Source organism: Cetorhinus maximus, chromosome 10 (assembly GCF_964194155.1).
Source record: "Cetorhinus maximus chromosome 10, sCetMax3.hap1.1, whole genome shotgun sequence".
Taxonomy (NCBI): domain Eukaryota; kingdom Metazoa; phylum Chordata; class Chondrichthyes; order Lamniformes; family Cetorhinidae; genus Cetorhinus; species Cetorhinus maximus.
In genome coordinates, this window is record NC_135888.1 from 21,144,096 (window position 1) to 21,160,343 (window position 16,248).

Below are 16,248 nucleotides of genomic sequence, written 5' to 3' on the forward strand. Positions count from 1 at the left end.
TGCCAACTGAACAGTTGGACGAGTAGCGAAAAATTGTACCCAATTAATTGGTTAAGGGCCTTAATAGGCCGCTTAATTGTCAGTGAGCGTGCTGCCGACTCCCACGCACACCCGCAGACTGAAATATCGAGCGTCACTTTATGCTCGTTTGGGTTGGACGCACGCCCGCCCGACAAGAGACAAGTTCTGCCCCATGTATATGTTCAGGTGACTGATTGTCATGCTTGGACATTTTTTTTCTGATTTTAAAAAACTTTATTTAATGCTTTTCAGGTCTTCAGCTCCCTGAGACAGCTCCCTCCCTTCGGGGAGTTTTCTGTCAGCGCTTGCCCACCTCCCGCCCCCACCCCAGCAGTGCTAAGCTTCTCAGTGTGTGTTTCACGCTGGTTGGCCATTGATTGGCCAGCCAGCGTAAAATGCAGTCGGGATGGCGGGGGGGTGGTGCTGATCGCGGTCAGCAGTCCATTCCCTAGCCGATCCTGGACCTGCCAATCGCAACCGCCCACTGACCTAAAAGTTCTTCCCCTGATGACAAAACTCTAGACTGACATTACCAGTGCAGGACAGATGGAGTGCTGCACTGTTGGAGGTGCTGTCTTTCATATATGTTAAACCAAGGACTTGTCTGCCCAGCCAGGTGGATGTAAAAGACCCCAAGGCATCATTTCAAAGAAGAGTTGGGGAGTTAACCCCGGTGGAACTAGCCAAAATGTATGCCTCATTCAACATCATATATCATATGGCTGTGATCGCTTTGCTGTTTGTGGGAGCTTGCTGTGCACAATTGGCTGTGTGTTTCCTACATTACAGCAGTGACTACACTTCAATAAGTACTTCATTGCCTGTAAATTGCTCTGGGACATCCTGTGGTTGTGAAAGGTGCTGTATGAATGCAAGTCTTCTTTGTTTCCACCATAGTGTTGGCGCTACCTGATTTATGCCTGTACAGGAAAATACACAGGCAAAAACAATAATGAAATTCTGAAAGACATTGGAACACAGTCATTAAAAATCTGAGAAACTTACATTTCTGAATTGCCACTGTGAGAGAAAAATTCCTCTGCTCCGTTTTTGTGCAGCCAGATTGCTAACCCATTCCAGCTCCATGAGTTAGAAAGAGCTACTTTGCTTTAGGACTTAGATGGTGCATTCTCATCGACACTCAGATCGGAGTCAGCTTGCTTCCAAATGCTTGACTCTGTGCTTTGCAGTCTTCATGTCCGTTTTCTCCCCCACCTCACCTGAAAACCTATTTTAATTTTTATTTTCAGTGTTTCTGAGGAAGGATTTTCTGATAGATGCTGGAGCTGCCTCGTTTCTCCGCTCAGTGATTGAAATAGCAACATTTCGGTTCTACTCAGCATGTCTCTATCAATTTAAGCCATTTGGTTACAATGAAGTCATGTCGGTCACCACTAATAACATCTTGTTAGTGTTTCTGTTGCCAGGCCTTGATGTTGAAGAAACCATTTTCATTGTCTTGACTCAATAATAGTCAAGAGGCAAAATTCCTACAGAAATTTAGTTCCTGGTCTGGGTGACTGTGATGTGTAATGGTGGTGGTGTGTTACAGATTACTCAGGGAGTCTGAGTTGCTGTGACAATGTGTACTTTTACCTGTATGTTGTAGTCTGGAGCTACAGGCTCCAACATTCTTTCTATCACATGGCTGACAAGGAATCTCCCCCGCTCTTACCACCTGCCATTGGCCTGTGTTGGAAGGATTTGCAGGTTGATACTCAAGCCTGTTTGGCCACATTATGCATCTTCCTTGGCCATCAAGTCCTGGAGTGAGACTCAAACCTGGAGCTTCTGATTCAGACGCAGAGGTGCTACTTGCTGTGCCGCAAGACCTCAGCGTATGTACTAGAGCAGAGCAAACCCAAAACTATAGCCATGAAACATTTGTTGGATATCTTAGTCTGCGAATGAGTAGTGCGTTTGTGTGATGTTCCTCTGAACGAGTTAAATCCCATTTAATTTGGTTAATGCGTGGAATAAGGTGGCAGACAAAGGGGTATTACACAAATACGTTCAGCCTTTTTTGGGTTAATGCAATCAATAGTAATTTCAGGGCTAATCGTCATGGAAATTAGTTCCAAACCAGGCTGATACTGAACTCTGTATTTACTCTAACAGCTATTGCAGGTTTAACCGTGAGCTGAATCTGTGCCAAATCTATCCTAAATTATAAACCAAAGCCTCAACAAGAGGTAAAGATACAACTAATCTGGAACATTATAACTTGCTTAATTTCAGACTGATATAGATCAGCTCAGTTCATTGGTAATACAGTAACCTCCCCACCACCCCCTCCCCCCCTGCCCCCCTCCACCCATGCCCCCCCTCACCTCGGGATGGTTTGAAAACAGCACCATTGTAGATCAAAATTATATCTATGTAAATTTAAAATAAAATTCCAGATGAATTGGACTAACCTGAGTCTGCTGAATTAAGAATAGTTCTGTGCTGTGGAACCATGCCCCAGGGGTTGAACTGAAACATGAATTCCTTGGAACAGGGGACGCCTAGACTTTAATGCCAGGTTTTTACACTGAATCATGCTGCACTTGGCAGGGGATCTCTCTAATTGTGTGCAGGCTCGAATACTGTATAAGCAACACATCTGGAGAATAGTTTCCAAAGACATATGCTAGAGTGTGTTTAACGCTGTAATCCCAACTGAGACTTCTCACTACTTTTCATAATGAAATGGAAATTACTGCTGAAAATACATTCAGAAGGTTTTAAACTCTGGGTATTTGATCACTGGAAACAAAGAAAAGGCTAAAGGGGGCGACATTATCAGTGACATTGTCCATTTCTTTTTAACAGGGGGAGCATGGACCAGATGGAAGTCGAGGTGCCAAAGGTTATCCTGGCAGGCAGGTGCAGTAAATCTTCTCGTGCCGTGCAGTTTAACACAGAGAAAATGTTGATATGTTTGCAAAACACGTTTAATTGAGATTCTATGAAGCAACCCAAAAGGCACATTATTGTGAGGTGATGGAGGCTGAATGAGCTAACAAGAGAGCTATTTGAAACAGGTGCATTGAGCATCACATAGAAACAGAGCTGTTTAGAATTCCAACCCTCAACTTTCCAGCATTGATGTACGGACAACATGGGTGAATTATCATAGTGTCTGTCCCTTAGCAAAATATGGTGCGAGCGTGGTACAGAAGTTGAACAGTTGCATTTGGAGTATAGTAGCAGAGCTAGGTGTGCTTTTTTTAAATGGTAACTGTATTTATTAATCAGAAGGCACCTGTATTTTTGCTATCCCTGGTTCTGGGTTCACCTTTATTCCAATAGTGTAGATGTTGTTTTAAATATCTATAATTGGAACTAGGTCAAGATCTTGGAACTCCCTGCCTGACAGCATGGTGGGAGCGCCTTTACCACACAGACTGCAGAGAGGTTGAAGAAGAAGACCTTCCATTCTCTAGGGCAATGAGTGATGGGCAATAAATGCCAGCAATTCCCACATCCCAAGAATGAGATTAAAAATGAATCATCATGGTATATCCATTATCTAGCAGTAAGCCCGTTCACTATGCAATCAATTACATTATGCAGACAGCTACACGCCTGTGATGGACTGGTGTCCCATCCTGGGTGTGCCCCACCTAGCGCCCATTGCCTATTGGGACAGGCTCTTCCTCCCCGCGACCCTGATTTGGATGAAGCAGTTCTGGAAAAGTGAGCGAATGAGTGAGACAGCAACATGCCATAAGGCAATGTAGTTGTGAGTCAAACAATAATGATTATAACAAGCTCCATGAGCAAGGTTGCTTACTTTCATCTGTAACTCAAGAGGGTATTCCATAATTTGAGTGCTGCCGCACTTGATATCCATGTAAAAATGGCATCTTTACATGCAGAGTTCCAAAGGCAAAACAGAACATTTAGACATTGAACTAATTAGTTTAATCTGCTCTATACATGTATAATCTGACAGTATTTAAATAAATGTTTTACTCAATTGACAGCAGGTAAAAAATAAGCCCTGTGGAAAAATTCAGTGTTCAAACTGAAATGTGGGTTATGTATTTTTATCTAGTCTAATAAAAGAGGACTTACTTTTACATGATGTACGTCCCACATCTCTCATCATCAAGTAACATATTAGCCCAGGATTTCTGTTTGCTTATGACATTGCTTTGCCTTTTCTTTTAAGTTTGAGGAGAAAGGAAACACATACAAACCCAATTTGGATTCCTGAACCTCAAAAATATGAAAGTTTCTGAACAAACTAATGAACGATACAGCTATTGAGAACACTGTATTCAGTAAAAACCGATTCCTTATTCAATTTCATGGTATTTGGCAAGAATGATACTTTAGTGCTATTTTGACACTGGAGGCAAATCACTTTTTTGTGAAAGATTGTTTTTTTTTCTCTCCAATAAGTTAAATCACACTGGAAAATCCAGTGATCCTACCTTAGTTCTGCTTTTTAGTTTTCCTTGTGGGAAGGGAATGCATAACATCTGACTGTCTTCACTCCAATAGAAACAAATAAGCCAAGTGAAATGAGGAAGGCATCAGAGAGCTACATGAAATTTATTGGATGAGCTCCCTGGTGACTACATATTCTTTATTCCAATCAAAGATCAATTCATATTTGATGAAGGAATGGAGTAGATACTGTGCCAGCTGGAACTTAAGCATACAGAACTCCAGGGAGATGGTTAATTTGGATTAATTTACATTTATCTATGCATATACATTGGCAAATAACTTGTAAATACATGACGGACAGTGTCTGTTGAGCAAAAACCTTTGCCATTGTTGGTTTTTAGTTTGAAGTAATTCATGGTGCTTCAGTCTCCAGTCACATCTGGATTGGGGTTTTCCGCTTCTATGCTTGCAAGCCTGTGACTTTATGCTTGTTGACTATAATAGGTGGGAAATCGCAGGCTGGCAAGCGGAGAAGCATAAAGCACAGCCCCTGATATTTCCAGATTTCTCCCAAATTTTGTAAATTTGCTCTGTTAATCACAGTGAAATACCTGCTATATTCCAGAGCTTTTGAAATGACCAATGTAGCTTGAACAGATGGCGCGTCGAAGTATATTGAAAGTGAAATACTTTTACCTTCAACCATACTTTCTAAAAAGAGTTTATCAACCAAGAAAATCTTCGGAAGGACTGCTTCATAGCACTGTAGGTGCTTGACACTCCACCAAAGCAGATTTTTGCTTTGGTTAGCAAGCCTTAAATAGCCATAAATATGCACGAGGCTACGTTTGGAGAGTAACGAGTATGCCTTTCCTTAGATATAGAGACCAAAGCTGTGCTCAGTACTCCAGGGGGAGAATTTTCCCCCCGTCGGGGGGATTATACGGGGACGGGCGCGCAGCCGATTGGTGCCCCCGATCGGCTGGGCGCCACCATTTTACGTGGGCTGGTCAATTAAGGCCCACCCAGCGTGACACGCACCCAGAAGAGCTGAGTGCTCCATGTGCGGGCGGGTTGGTGGGGGTGGGGGGGGTTGCCTGGGTCAGGGAGTGTGCGTGAAAGAGCGCAGAAATCTCCCCTCTGTTACTTTCACTTGTGAAACATTGAAGAAAGGTTAAAAAAAAAATTTAAGGACATGTCCCCTCATGTGAAACCGTCATATAAGCTGGGACATGTCCATTAATTTTATTTAAAATTTTTCAAACACTTTAAAAGCGTTCATGAAACATCCCGCTTGTGGATGAGGTTCCATGAAAAATGCGAAGGCCGCCTGGGCTCTTCGCCTGTTCCCCGCCAACCTTAAGGTTGGACGGGCAGCTCAGCTAATTGCTTTATTGGCTTTTTAAATGGCCTTAGTAGGCCTTTGACAGTTCGGCGGGCCCACCGAACTGAAAATCTAAATGATGCGCAGTGACGTCGGGAAGCACGCCTGATGTCACTGCGCGTCATTTTACGGCTCGGCGAGCAGACCCGCCCCCCGCCCGCTGAGCTGAAGATTCTGCCCCAGGTGTGATTTCGCCAAAACCCTTTACAATTGCAGCAAGACCTGCTCACTCTTGTACTCCAATCCCCTTGCAGTAAAGACCATCTTGCCATTTGTCATCCTATTTGCTTGCTGTGCCTGCATGCTGACTTTCTGTTCCCCTTGCACAAGCACACCCAAGTCTCTCTGAATATCAACGTTTAGAAGGATTCGCCCCTTTTAAAAGACATTAAAATTTTAGCAGGGTGCACGTTTACCTGAAAATCCCTCTATTATTTGTTAGTTTCGATCTGTATTTTAACTTCCTGATATCAGCATTGCAAAGATTGGTTTGTATTAGATCATGACAACAAAATGTAAATAAAGTTAGGGCAGAGTAAAAATCCCTAAGTATTTTTAAAAGATAAATGTATTTGTGAAATAGCATAAAATGCCTGTTTAAGAACAAATACAACGAGATATATGGTCCTGATTTTAACTTTCCCCACTTGGTGGGAACCAAGTGAGAGCTGTTAAAATGAACCAGGGCAGCTTACCCACTCCTTTCCTGTCCTGATCTGGCCGCTGATTCTAAGTTGCTGACACTTGCCCCAAGCTGGCGAAGTCCCCTTTAAATATGCAGATTAGGTTGCGGTGACACCTTCAGGACCCCATCTGCAATTTTAACCTGAGGTCTGAGCCTGGGAGCAATGGTGGTGTCACACCAGACCAAATCTGCCAGGAGTGACCCACAAAAGGTGAGTTTTTAAAATGTATTTTTCTTTGTGGGGCAGGAGGAACAGGGGTGTGTTCTCCTGACTCTCCTCCTTCGCCCAGATTACTCTCCCCACGCACTACCCGGGGTGTCTCTCTCCCACACCTCTGTCTTGTTCCAAGGCCATTCTGGCGGGGTACCCGTGACGGCCCCCTGCCTCCCCCACTCCCCACGAAATTCCACTCCCACCCACAGACTAAACCGTCATTCTTGACAGGTCCGATCTTGCAAGCGGTAGCCATATGTGGGAGCTGTAATCTCTCAGGACTTTAGCATTGCGAGCTTGTCCCTTGCCTTCCGTCCACCAACCACCCCTCCCACACCCACTGATCCTGCCTTGAGTTAAAATCATGGCCATCGCTGCTATAATTTCCTCTTTTGAATCTGTTGTTTCTTTTCCAGGGTTTTCCGGGCCCAATGGGAAAACAGGGACCAAAAGGAAATCGGGTAAGTGATTAGGCTGAAGCCATCTCTTGCTTTCTATGAAACCAAGTGGTTTGGTTAAATGTGTTGTTAAAGTTGTTTCAGTGATTATCTCTCCATTGTGGGTAATCCTCTTACTGAGGCACATGTGAGAGTCTTGTAGACAACCAGTCAACCAAATCCCAATAAAAAGCTCACATTGATTTAGATCGGTTCTTTTGTATTACCAGAGGCTGTGCTTGCTGTTAACTGAGGTTCCTAACAACTTAATTATTATGTTTATTAATGTAAAAGAAAAATCAAAACTGTTTCAAATCTTAGTAAACAATTTTCAGGTACTGAACCCTGTCTAGAAAGAGGTGGGACCAAACATGGTCATGTATTGTCATGTATTGGCAGAATTTTAACTCGTGCCTTTTACCTTATTGTAAATGGAACAACAGCAGCTTCTTTGGTCCATTTCCCTCATTACACGCGATCCAGGAATAGACACGATAGGCTTAATGCCTTTTAGTTCTTACTTCCTTAATTTATTTCCTCATGGTAGACGAGGTAAAAGATCTTCCGATGAGTCTCTGAAGAAGTCATACGGATTCGAAACGTTAACTCTGTTTCTCTCTCCACAGACACTGTCAGACCTGCTGAGTTTTTCCAGCATTTTCTGTTTTTATTTCAGATTCCCAGCATCCGCAGTATTTTGCTTTTATATTATAAAACATCTTCATGATTGTGCTATCTAAGGGTATACAAACTTGAATATTAACCTATTCCTAGAGATAATCTCCAATGGCAATTAAGTAGATGTTTCTTCATTTTTGTCATCCTCAACACATTAATACTGGGGAATAGTCATAGGAATTATAACCCTTTAAGATGACTTGACAATGTGCTGTGTCACCTATATATCCTTCCCAGTTCCAGTGCTGTATGTTAAGGCAAATCACACTCCTGAAGCTTCATTTTGTTTTTTTTATCAGTGTGAACACTTCTGGCTTCTCACCATTTTCTGTCATTATCAGATATTTGTATCCATCAACTACAGATCAGTTCAGGGAAAGATGGTGGTATAATGGTAATGTCACTAGTAATCCGGAGGCTCGGGCTAATCCTCTGGGGACATGGGTTCAAATCCCACCACGGTAGCTGGTGCAATTAATAAATCTGGAATGTAGCTAGTCTCATTGATGGTGACCATGATAACAACACCATTGATTGTTGTAAAAACCCATCTGGTTTACTAATGCCCCTTTAGGGAAGGAAATTTGCCACCCTTGACTCCAGGCTCCCATTAATGTGGTTGACTCTTAACTGGCCTAGCAAGATGCTCAGTTCAAGGGGCAATTTGGGATGGGCAACAAATGCTGGCCCTGCTCCAGGGATGCCCACATTGCATAAAAGAATTAATACAAACATGTCAAGCCCAACACTAAAGATAGCAAGGCACTTATAATGGATGGCTATGGCTTATGCCTTCATTGCCTGTTCAGTAAACATGTTCTCTTATCAAGAAGATGGGACTATCAGTGACAATTTCACTGTGCAAGTTGAAGCATGGCAAGACTGATTCTGTGTTAACTGACCCAGTGCCAACCAAATACCCAAGTATTAGCTCCCAATTTGTCTGGTGTGTACCATCACCAAATAGGTCTGTACCATCCTGTACTAGGATACTGCCTGGGCTGGAGGGTCTGAGTGATGAGGAAAGATTGGACAGGCTGGGGTTGTTTTCCTTGGAGCAGCAAAGGTTGAGAGCGGTCCTGATAGAGTTGTATAAGATTATGAGGGGGGTGGATAGGAAGGCACTTTTTCCATTAGTAGAGGGGTCAATAACCAGGGGGCATAGATTTAAGGTAAGAGATAGAAGGCTAAGAGGGGAGTTGAGGAGACATTTTTTTGGAACTCATTGCCTGAAAGATTGGTCAAGTCAGAAACTCTCGTAACACTTAAGAAGTATTTAGATATTCACTTGCATTGCCATAGCCTCCAGGGCTATGGGCCAAGTGTTGGATCTTGTTGACCAGCATGGACATGATGGGCTGAATGGCCTCCTTCCATGCTGTAAACGTCTATGAGTTTATGAGTCAATACTGGGGAATAGTCACATGAATTATGTCTCATTAAGATGACTTGACATTGTACTGTGTCACCTACATATCCTTCCCAGCTCCAGTGTTTTATATAAGGCAACCATTGTGGTTCCCATAAATTCTATTTCTCTTTCGTCTCAGATCTTTGAACAAGTTCCTCAAATGAAAGAGTTGAAAACAGTAAAGTTGCTTCAGAACATGCAGTCTGTATGTGTGGGATTGGCTGTCCACCAACCTTAACACACTTTCACAATATCCACTTTCACTTGGCTATCTAGTTCTGTCATTAAATGGTCCTAAAAAGTGGTTTTCAGGATCTCAGCAAACAGTACAAGGTGCTCCTCTCTTATCGCCCTCAGTTCCTAAGGTTCTCATGAAATACTTCTGTGTTATTGCAGCCCAACTAGACATTTACACCTGTACGCCCATTCCCATTTAGCTGACTGGTTTCCTTTCACAAAGTAGCTTGGACACCTGTCCAAACCTTAGGATTACATAGAATATTTGGCTCAGAAACAGGCCATTCGGCCCAACCAGTCCATGCTGGTGTTGATGCTCCACTCAAGCCTCCTCCCATCTTTCCTCATCAAAAAATGCTATTGTGACCATCTCCTTCATATGCTTGTCTAGCTTCCCCTTAAATGCATCTATACTATTCGCCTCAACCATTCCCTGTGGTAGTGAGTGACACTTTTTTCACCACTCTTTCGGTGAAGAAGTTTCTTCTGAATTCCCTATTGATTTATTGGTGACTATTTTATATTGATGGTCACTAGTTATGCTTTGCCCCCACACAAGGAAACACTCTATCCCAGGAGATTTGTCTCCTCATCAAAAATAGGAAGTTTCAATTGGTGGACATAAGCCCTGGGAAAGTGTCTTGCCAAAAGGCTGGGATGTGGTGGTATGGAGTGGTCTCCACTCAGTTGAAAGGAGATTTAGATCACAGTAGAACACCTCTTCCATGCATCATTCTGATAATGGCCATCTGTGTACTCCCCAGTACGAGGCTGTTCAGAAAGTCCTTGCAGTTGAGCCTATTTTGTGAATGGTTCAGTTGTCCCAGCTAATGGTCAGCCCTGTGCACCAGATCAGAGATGATGGTTCTACTGCAAACTCTTCCCCAGTCATCACCTTCATCATTGTTGGCCATAGATATGCTATTGTTCCTTGAGGGCTCCTGGGAAGACTTGCACCTGGGAAGTGTGCAAACAGAATTAATGGACTGCAGCAGAATGCACATAGGATATTAAAGGGCTTGAACATGAACATTCTACAACAACAGGAACAAATTATATTTACATGGCGCCTTCGGCGTAATGAAATGCCCCAAGGCGCTTCACAGGAGTACAGTAAAAGAAAGTGTGACAAAGAGCCACATGATGAGATATTAGGTCAGATGATCAAAAGCTTGGTCAACGAGATAAGTTTTAAGAAATATCTTAAAGGAGGGAAGTGAGGTGGAGAGGCAGAGAAGTGTAGGGAGGGAATTACAGAGCTTAGGACCTAGGCAGTTGAAGGCACAGCCACCAATGGTGGAGTCATTATAATTGGAAATGCACGAGAGGGCATAATTAGAAGAATGCAGATATGTTGGAGGGTTATTTGGTTGGAGGAGGTTACAGTGATAAGGAGGGGCAAGAAGGCCATGGAGGGATTTGAAAACAAGGATTCTGTCCCCTATTCAGGACAAACTATTGATATAAGGTACCATGTTAATCTGGTACACCGCTAAAAGCAAGTTGGGATCTAGTCAGGACATCCAACAATACTATTGTTGCAATATTATTGGTGCTTGGACATACCATATGTTAGCACTTGAATCAACATCTGCCTTGCCGTGTCTTTGTGTTATTGCTCCACACAACATTGCACAAAGGCCAAGTGAGTTCCAGAAATACTTCACTGATCAGTCCTATTTTGTGCCATTCCAATCAAGCTGAATATACATCAAATTCTTCTTGAAAGTTATCATTTTTATTCAGGATATTGATGTCCCCTCACTTTATCTATTGCTATGGTGGTTCGAACTGGATTGTTTATTCTATAATGTGGAAGCATCCAGAACACCGGCCCTTTTCAAATCACTAGACTAGAATCTTTTGAGGAATTTTGTCAGTTCTTTGTAGGATGTGAACTATGTCCTAAAAAAGGACATAATGGAGATTAGCAATGTGGCTTATGGATTGTTTCCTCTACTGCTATCTCACCCTTTGGCTCAGTTAAAAGTCATTCCACAGGGGAGTTTTAACAAGTGTCCATCAATGAATCCTCACATCTTTAAGAAGCATTACTGTTTGCACTTACAAACTCTGGATGCTTTACATTTGGCAACAAGCTCTGACTCTACCTCTTCCTAAGTTACTATTTGGCCAGTTTCCCGCAGTGTGTGCACGCAGAGGTTGCCAAAAATGAAGAAGAAAGGTTAGCTGTATTGCAGACTCATAGTCATTCCTCAAAGATCAGGAATCCTCCAGCCGCCGCAGACCCACCCTGGTCTTCCATCACCCCGCATAGGCAGTTGGTTCATTGAAGTATATATGTTTCCAGGGAGTTTTCAGTCAGAACACAATGAGGCTTCAGGGACATAGCTTACCCAATAAATTGTGCGAGAGCAGTGGAAGACACTTGTGATGATGTTCCTGACATTGTATATCACAGCTTCAAAATGCCTTGTTGGGAGGCTGTTGCTTGTGACTTTTGCCTGGATAACAGTGCTGAGGAATAGGTTCGCTATAGCAGTGTGTGGAGGATGGTTTCAATTTGAAGAATTGAGAAAAACCTACAGTATTGGTAATCCCCCTCTTCATGTTTTTCAAATGTTAGTAAGACCCTTTAAACATTGTTTTCTTGATCTTCCCCGTTAGCCTGGGGGGGAGCTGGGGAGCAAGTGCACCACCAAATGTAGTAGTAAACTCTTTGGACAAAAGGTCCCAGCTTTGATTCCCAATCTTTGCTGTGAGTTAATTTTAGCTGGAGCAGCAGTTATTGCCAATTTGCTGAGATGTGGAAGCAGCCAGTACTCCTGCTGCTGAATGCTCTCTGGCGGCCCGTGCTAGAAAGTGTATGACTAAGAACAGGGTTGGGTCTAGGATTAAATAGACCGATGATTTCTGTCTAGCTTCATGCTTGAAGAGACGCCCCTTTTACAACAATAATGTAACCTTATCCTAGATTGAATCAACACCTCCAGAAGGAGAGAAAGTTCTGGTGAAGAAAATAAAATTGTCTAAACAAATTAAAGTCCTTTTCGGTTTAGAATCTAAATTTGGGTTCCAGTCTAAATGGTGTATCAGTACCATTAACTGTAGACCACGCAGGAGAGACTGTAATAAAGTCTATGTTTAAGTGATTACATTATCATTCAGGAATGTTTACCATTTTCATCTGAGGAAGAAAATAAATGGAGTAGAGGTTTTAATATGTCTTGTGTGAAATAAATTATTCTGAATAGAAATAGCTACTATGTTATGGTGATGTATATTTGTTGGAAAATCAAGATAGAGAACAGGTGGAGTCTTGTATTTATTTGACGCATTCAGCTCATTACTCAATTCATCATTACTCAATGTTACCATTGTTTTTATGTGCTATTATTGTCACTTTTCAGTAGGATTGTAAATGTGATTCACCAACTACCTCTTAACTTGCAGCTCCAGTGTCTTCTACAGAGTAAATCCTCTTGAATGTTGACTACTCTTTAACGCACAAGAAATCAAGACTTGGGGTGACGCTGTAGCTTCAGTGATAGTCTCTCAGTTAGGAGATCTGAGAATGAATCCCAGGTTTCACCAAGATAATGTGTTTCCTTACTATTAGTCTGGTTAAAATAGATAGAGAGTGGAGAGTTCTATTCCCTTTCACTTTCCATTTCTCTGTGCTTATTCAGGGCTCTTTTCAGATCTAGCATGATTGTATCTGTGGAAGGAGTGATAGGGCCACATTGTTTCCCATCCTACTGACCAAGAATAGTGAATCAGCAAAGTGGAGATGTAAGAGAAAATGTGAATATAGAGAAAATTACCAACCCATTAAACTGGGTGTTATGGTTCTTTTGATAATACCTGGGACAATATTACTCCAGATGTAACTTGACTCCAGACCTATAGTCAAAACATTTCTTCTTAAAATTGTTGGTTGTCAAATTTTCTCGTTACTTGGAGTACTTCCGGTAAGACTTTCTTCTGGAGCTTGGACAAAGGACAGACAGTGGGTGGCTTTAGTATTTGGTGTATCCTAAAGTGACAATTGTGCTACCAGCACTGGTGCTGATCGTACCTTGCCCAGATGGCTAAATTTTGGCTGTGTAACGCTGAATAAAGGCTTGATCTCTTCACTTTAGCAGATTCCGAATTCCAGTCATACTAATGCCAGGTGCAATGGCACATGTAATACTGAGGCAGGCTTCCCCCTCATTGCTGACAGTAACTGTAAACAGATTTTTTTTGTTGATACCCTGTTAACAATGAACCAATCCATCGCGAGGAATAATCAGGATTTTTTTTAATGTCCTGTGAATTATTCATTCAAACCAGTATAGCTTGAAAGTTGTTTTCAGATGTTGTTAATCTGAAAAGGATGAATATTTTATGGATTGAGAAAGAACAGTATGATCTAAAAATATGAAACTAGACCAACAAATATGTGATTTTTGGAAAAATGTAAGCACAGGGTAGGATAAACTAAATATTTTACGGCAATTTTCAGAGAAAGACAATATTATGCTAAATAGTGCAGAGTTGTGACCTGGAAGCATACACGTGAGGCCCTCATAGCCACCAGATTCCATGAGGAAGATGATGAAATACCCTTTTGGACAAGTGCCCTCCATCACGGGCCAACATGAACACCAGCGTTGCTATTCCTCTCATTTCAACCATGCGCTTCAATATGAGAGTGAATAGTTACACATCAGACTCACATTGTCCTGATCCTTTGAAGGAAGATGAAGCCTCGGGAGCGTGTGTCCTTGTTGAGATGAGGTGCTAACTGGAGGAGGGAGCCCCGGCATCAGACGTCAGAAGGTGCGCTGCCTCTTCAAGCGTCTCTCCAGTCTCCCAGTCGCAGTGGCAGCCTACAAGAGTGAGGAGTTGTTCCACTAACCTCAGTGGACTTGTAGCCATATGCCTTCAATCTGACAAAGCTCCTCAAGGAGATCCATCTCCAGCAATGGGACAATGTATTCTATGTAACCTTGATGGTGAAACTGATAGGTAACACTTGGGCCAAGGCAGCTGAGGACGTTCCGCTGGTGTGCATCTAATCAGAGATGACTCAATCCTCTGTGTTGCCTTCTTCTCTATCACATTAACATGCAGCACTCTCAGTTAGGGATGCTGGCCTGCTATTACCCTCACCTTACTATGCATGGGGACCACCTGAGGATGGTGATGTTCAACCACTTGTGGGCCAGACATTAAAATGCCTCCTTTTTAAGTCACACATTGTGCCCTCATGGCCAGCCCTGGCCCTTGTGGACTCCAAAATGCTCAGACACCATGAGGCCCTCAAGGTGAGGAGTCGTTGCTAATAAAGAGCAGACTTCAGCTTCAGTACATCCTTGCTGCTACCCCATTGCTCCCCTCAACATTGTCTAAAGCTACGATATGTGCTTCCACAGCATGCACAAAGGCTCTATTGACTGCAAAAGATCACAATTTGCAATGAGCATCACATGTCTCGGCGAGTGCTTAGGTGATGGGATGAACAACGCTGCATCTCAACATTGTGACGAAATCCTTGTGGCCACAATCCATACAATTACAGGTTGAGAAACAATCAAGGCTGTAGGTTCGAGCACCAAGGCAATAATGTGGCTGAGAGGGGCAGAACTTCGGCACCTTGGGGTGGCAAGGTGCTCCCACTTGTTGGTGAGCTTAGAAGATATACACTTGGAAAGTCGGTAGACAGGAACGTACACAAGCTGAGTATGGGCTCATAGCGTGAAAACCCTGCCAGATGACAGAGAGCACATGGAGTTGCATGATATATGACCTTTCTCCACGCGTAAACACATCTTTCCTTCTGCACTACACCTTTACCTTTCAAGAATGCAGACGAGATAGGAGAACACCTCTGCCTCAATCTTACACAGAATAAACATGACATGACCCTGCAAAGCATGTGAACGAGGTTCCTTCCACAAGCACACTTAACATTAGGGTCAAGGCATCACTGAGGTTGAGAATGACCTGAAGAGGGGCACACATTGTGGTGACATGGAAGCACACTACATAGATGAGAGACCTATGATAGCGACATATGTGATAAGTGGGGGGAGGCACCATGGTATCACACCTGATTGACAGCAACACAGCTCATCGTAAAAAGGAGACATACACAAGAGGAGATGTGAAATTGGTGCGATTCTATTTACATTTGTGAACATTATACACATGCTGTGATCAGCCGTGCCACCATTGTGCTCCTAAATTTTTTAACTTTCCGAACCCCACCACTACATCTGAGTGCATCCCTTGACATCCCACAGTCGAGCGAGAGGCAGCTTGCTGACTGCTATGCACTGTTGTCTGTGATGACTTTGGCAGGCATCCTCTGGAGGGCTGAGACCTGGAGGGCTTCGGCCTGCTTTCGGGGTCCTGCTGTGGGCCAGTTGCAGCCTCCTCGGCCTGTGGAGCAGGAGCTGATGGGGTCACGGGAAAAGGGGATTTGGATCGGTTGGACACTCCCGGAGTCACCTGGGTGGATGGCCCCGGGGTGTCGAGCTGCTGGTGGTTCTTCCTATGGGTGCCGGAGGGCACCTGACTGACTACTTGAAGAGAAGGGGCAACTGGAGTGAGATCAATATAATATAAAACCAAAATACTGCAGATGCTGGGAACCTGAAATAAAAACGGAAAATGTTGGAAGACTCAGCGGGTCTGGTAGCATCTGTGGAGAGAGAAACAGAGTTAACGTGTTGAGTCTGCATGAATCTTCTTCAGTGCTGAAAGGTGCCCCCCTCCAGGTGTAGCCACTGACGGATGCCACCAATGGCTACAGCAATGGAGTGCTGTTCCTGCAGCAGAGGAGGATCG

At 43.2% G+C, this 16,248-nt stretch overlaps 1 protein-coding gene across 2 annotated transcripts in view; it reads left to right on the forward strand.

Annotated features, from left to right (window-relative positions):
• col27a1b (collagen, type XXVII, alpha 1b) overlaps positions 1–16,248 on the forward strand; it is a 605,111-nt gene that overhangs the window by 173,095 nt on the left and 415,768 nt on the right. For both annotated transcript variants that reach the window (XM_078550110.1, XM_078550108.1), the window contains exons 9-10: positions 2,836–2,889; positions 7,104–7,148. In XM_078550110.1, the coding sequence (XP_078406236.1) occupies positions 2,836–2,889; positions 7,104–7,148 (99 nt within the window). The remainder of the gene's footprint in view (positions 1–2,835; positions 2,890–7,103; positions 7,149–16,248) is intronic.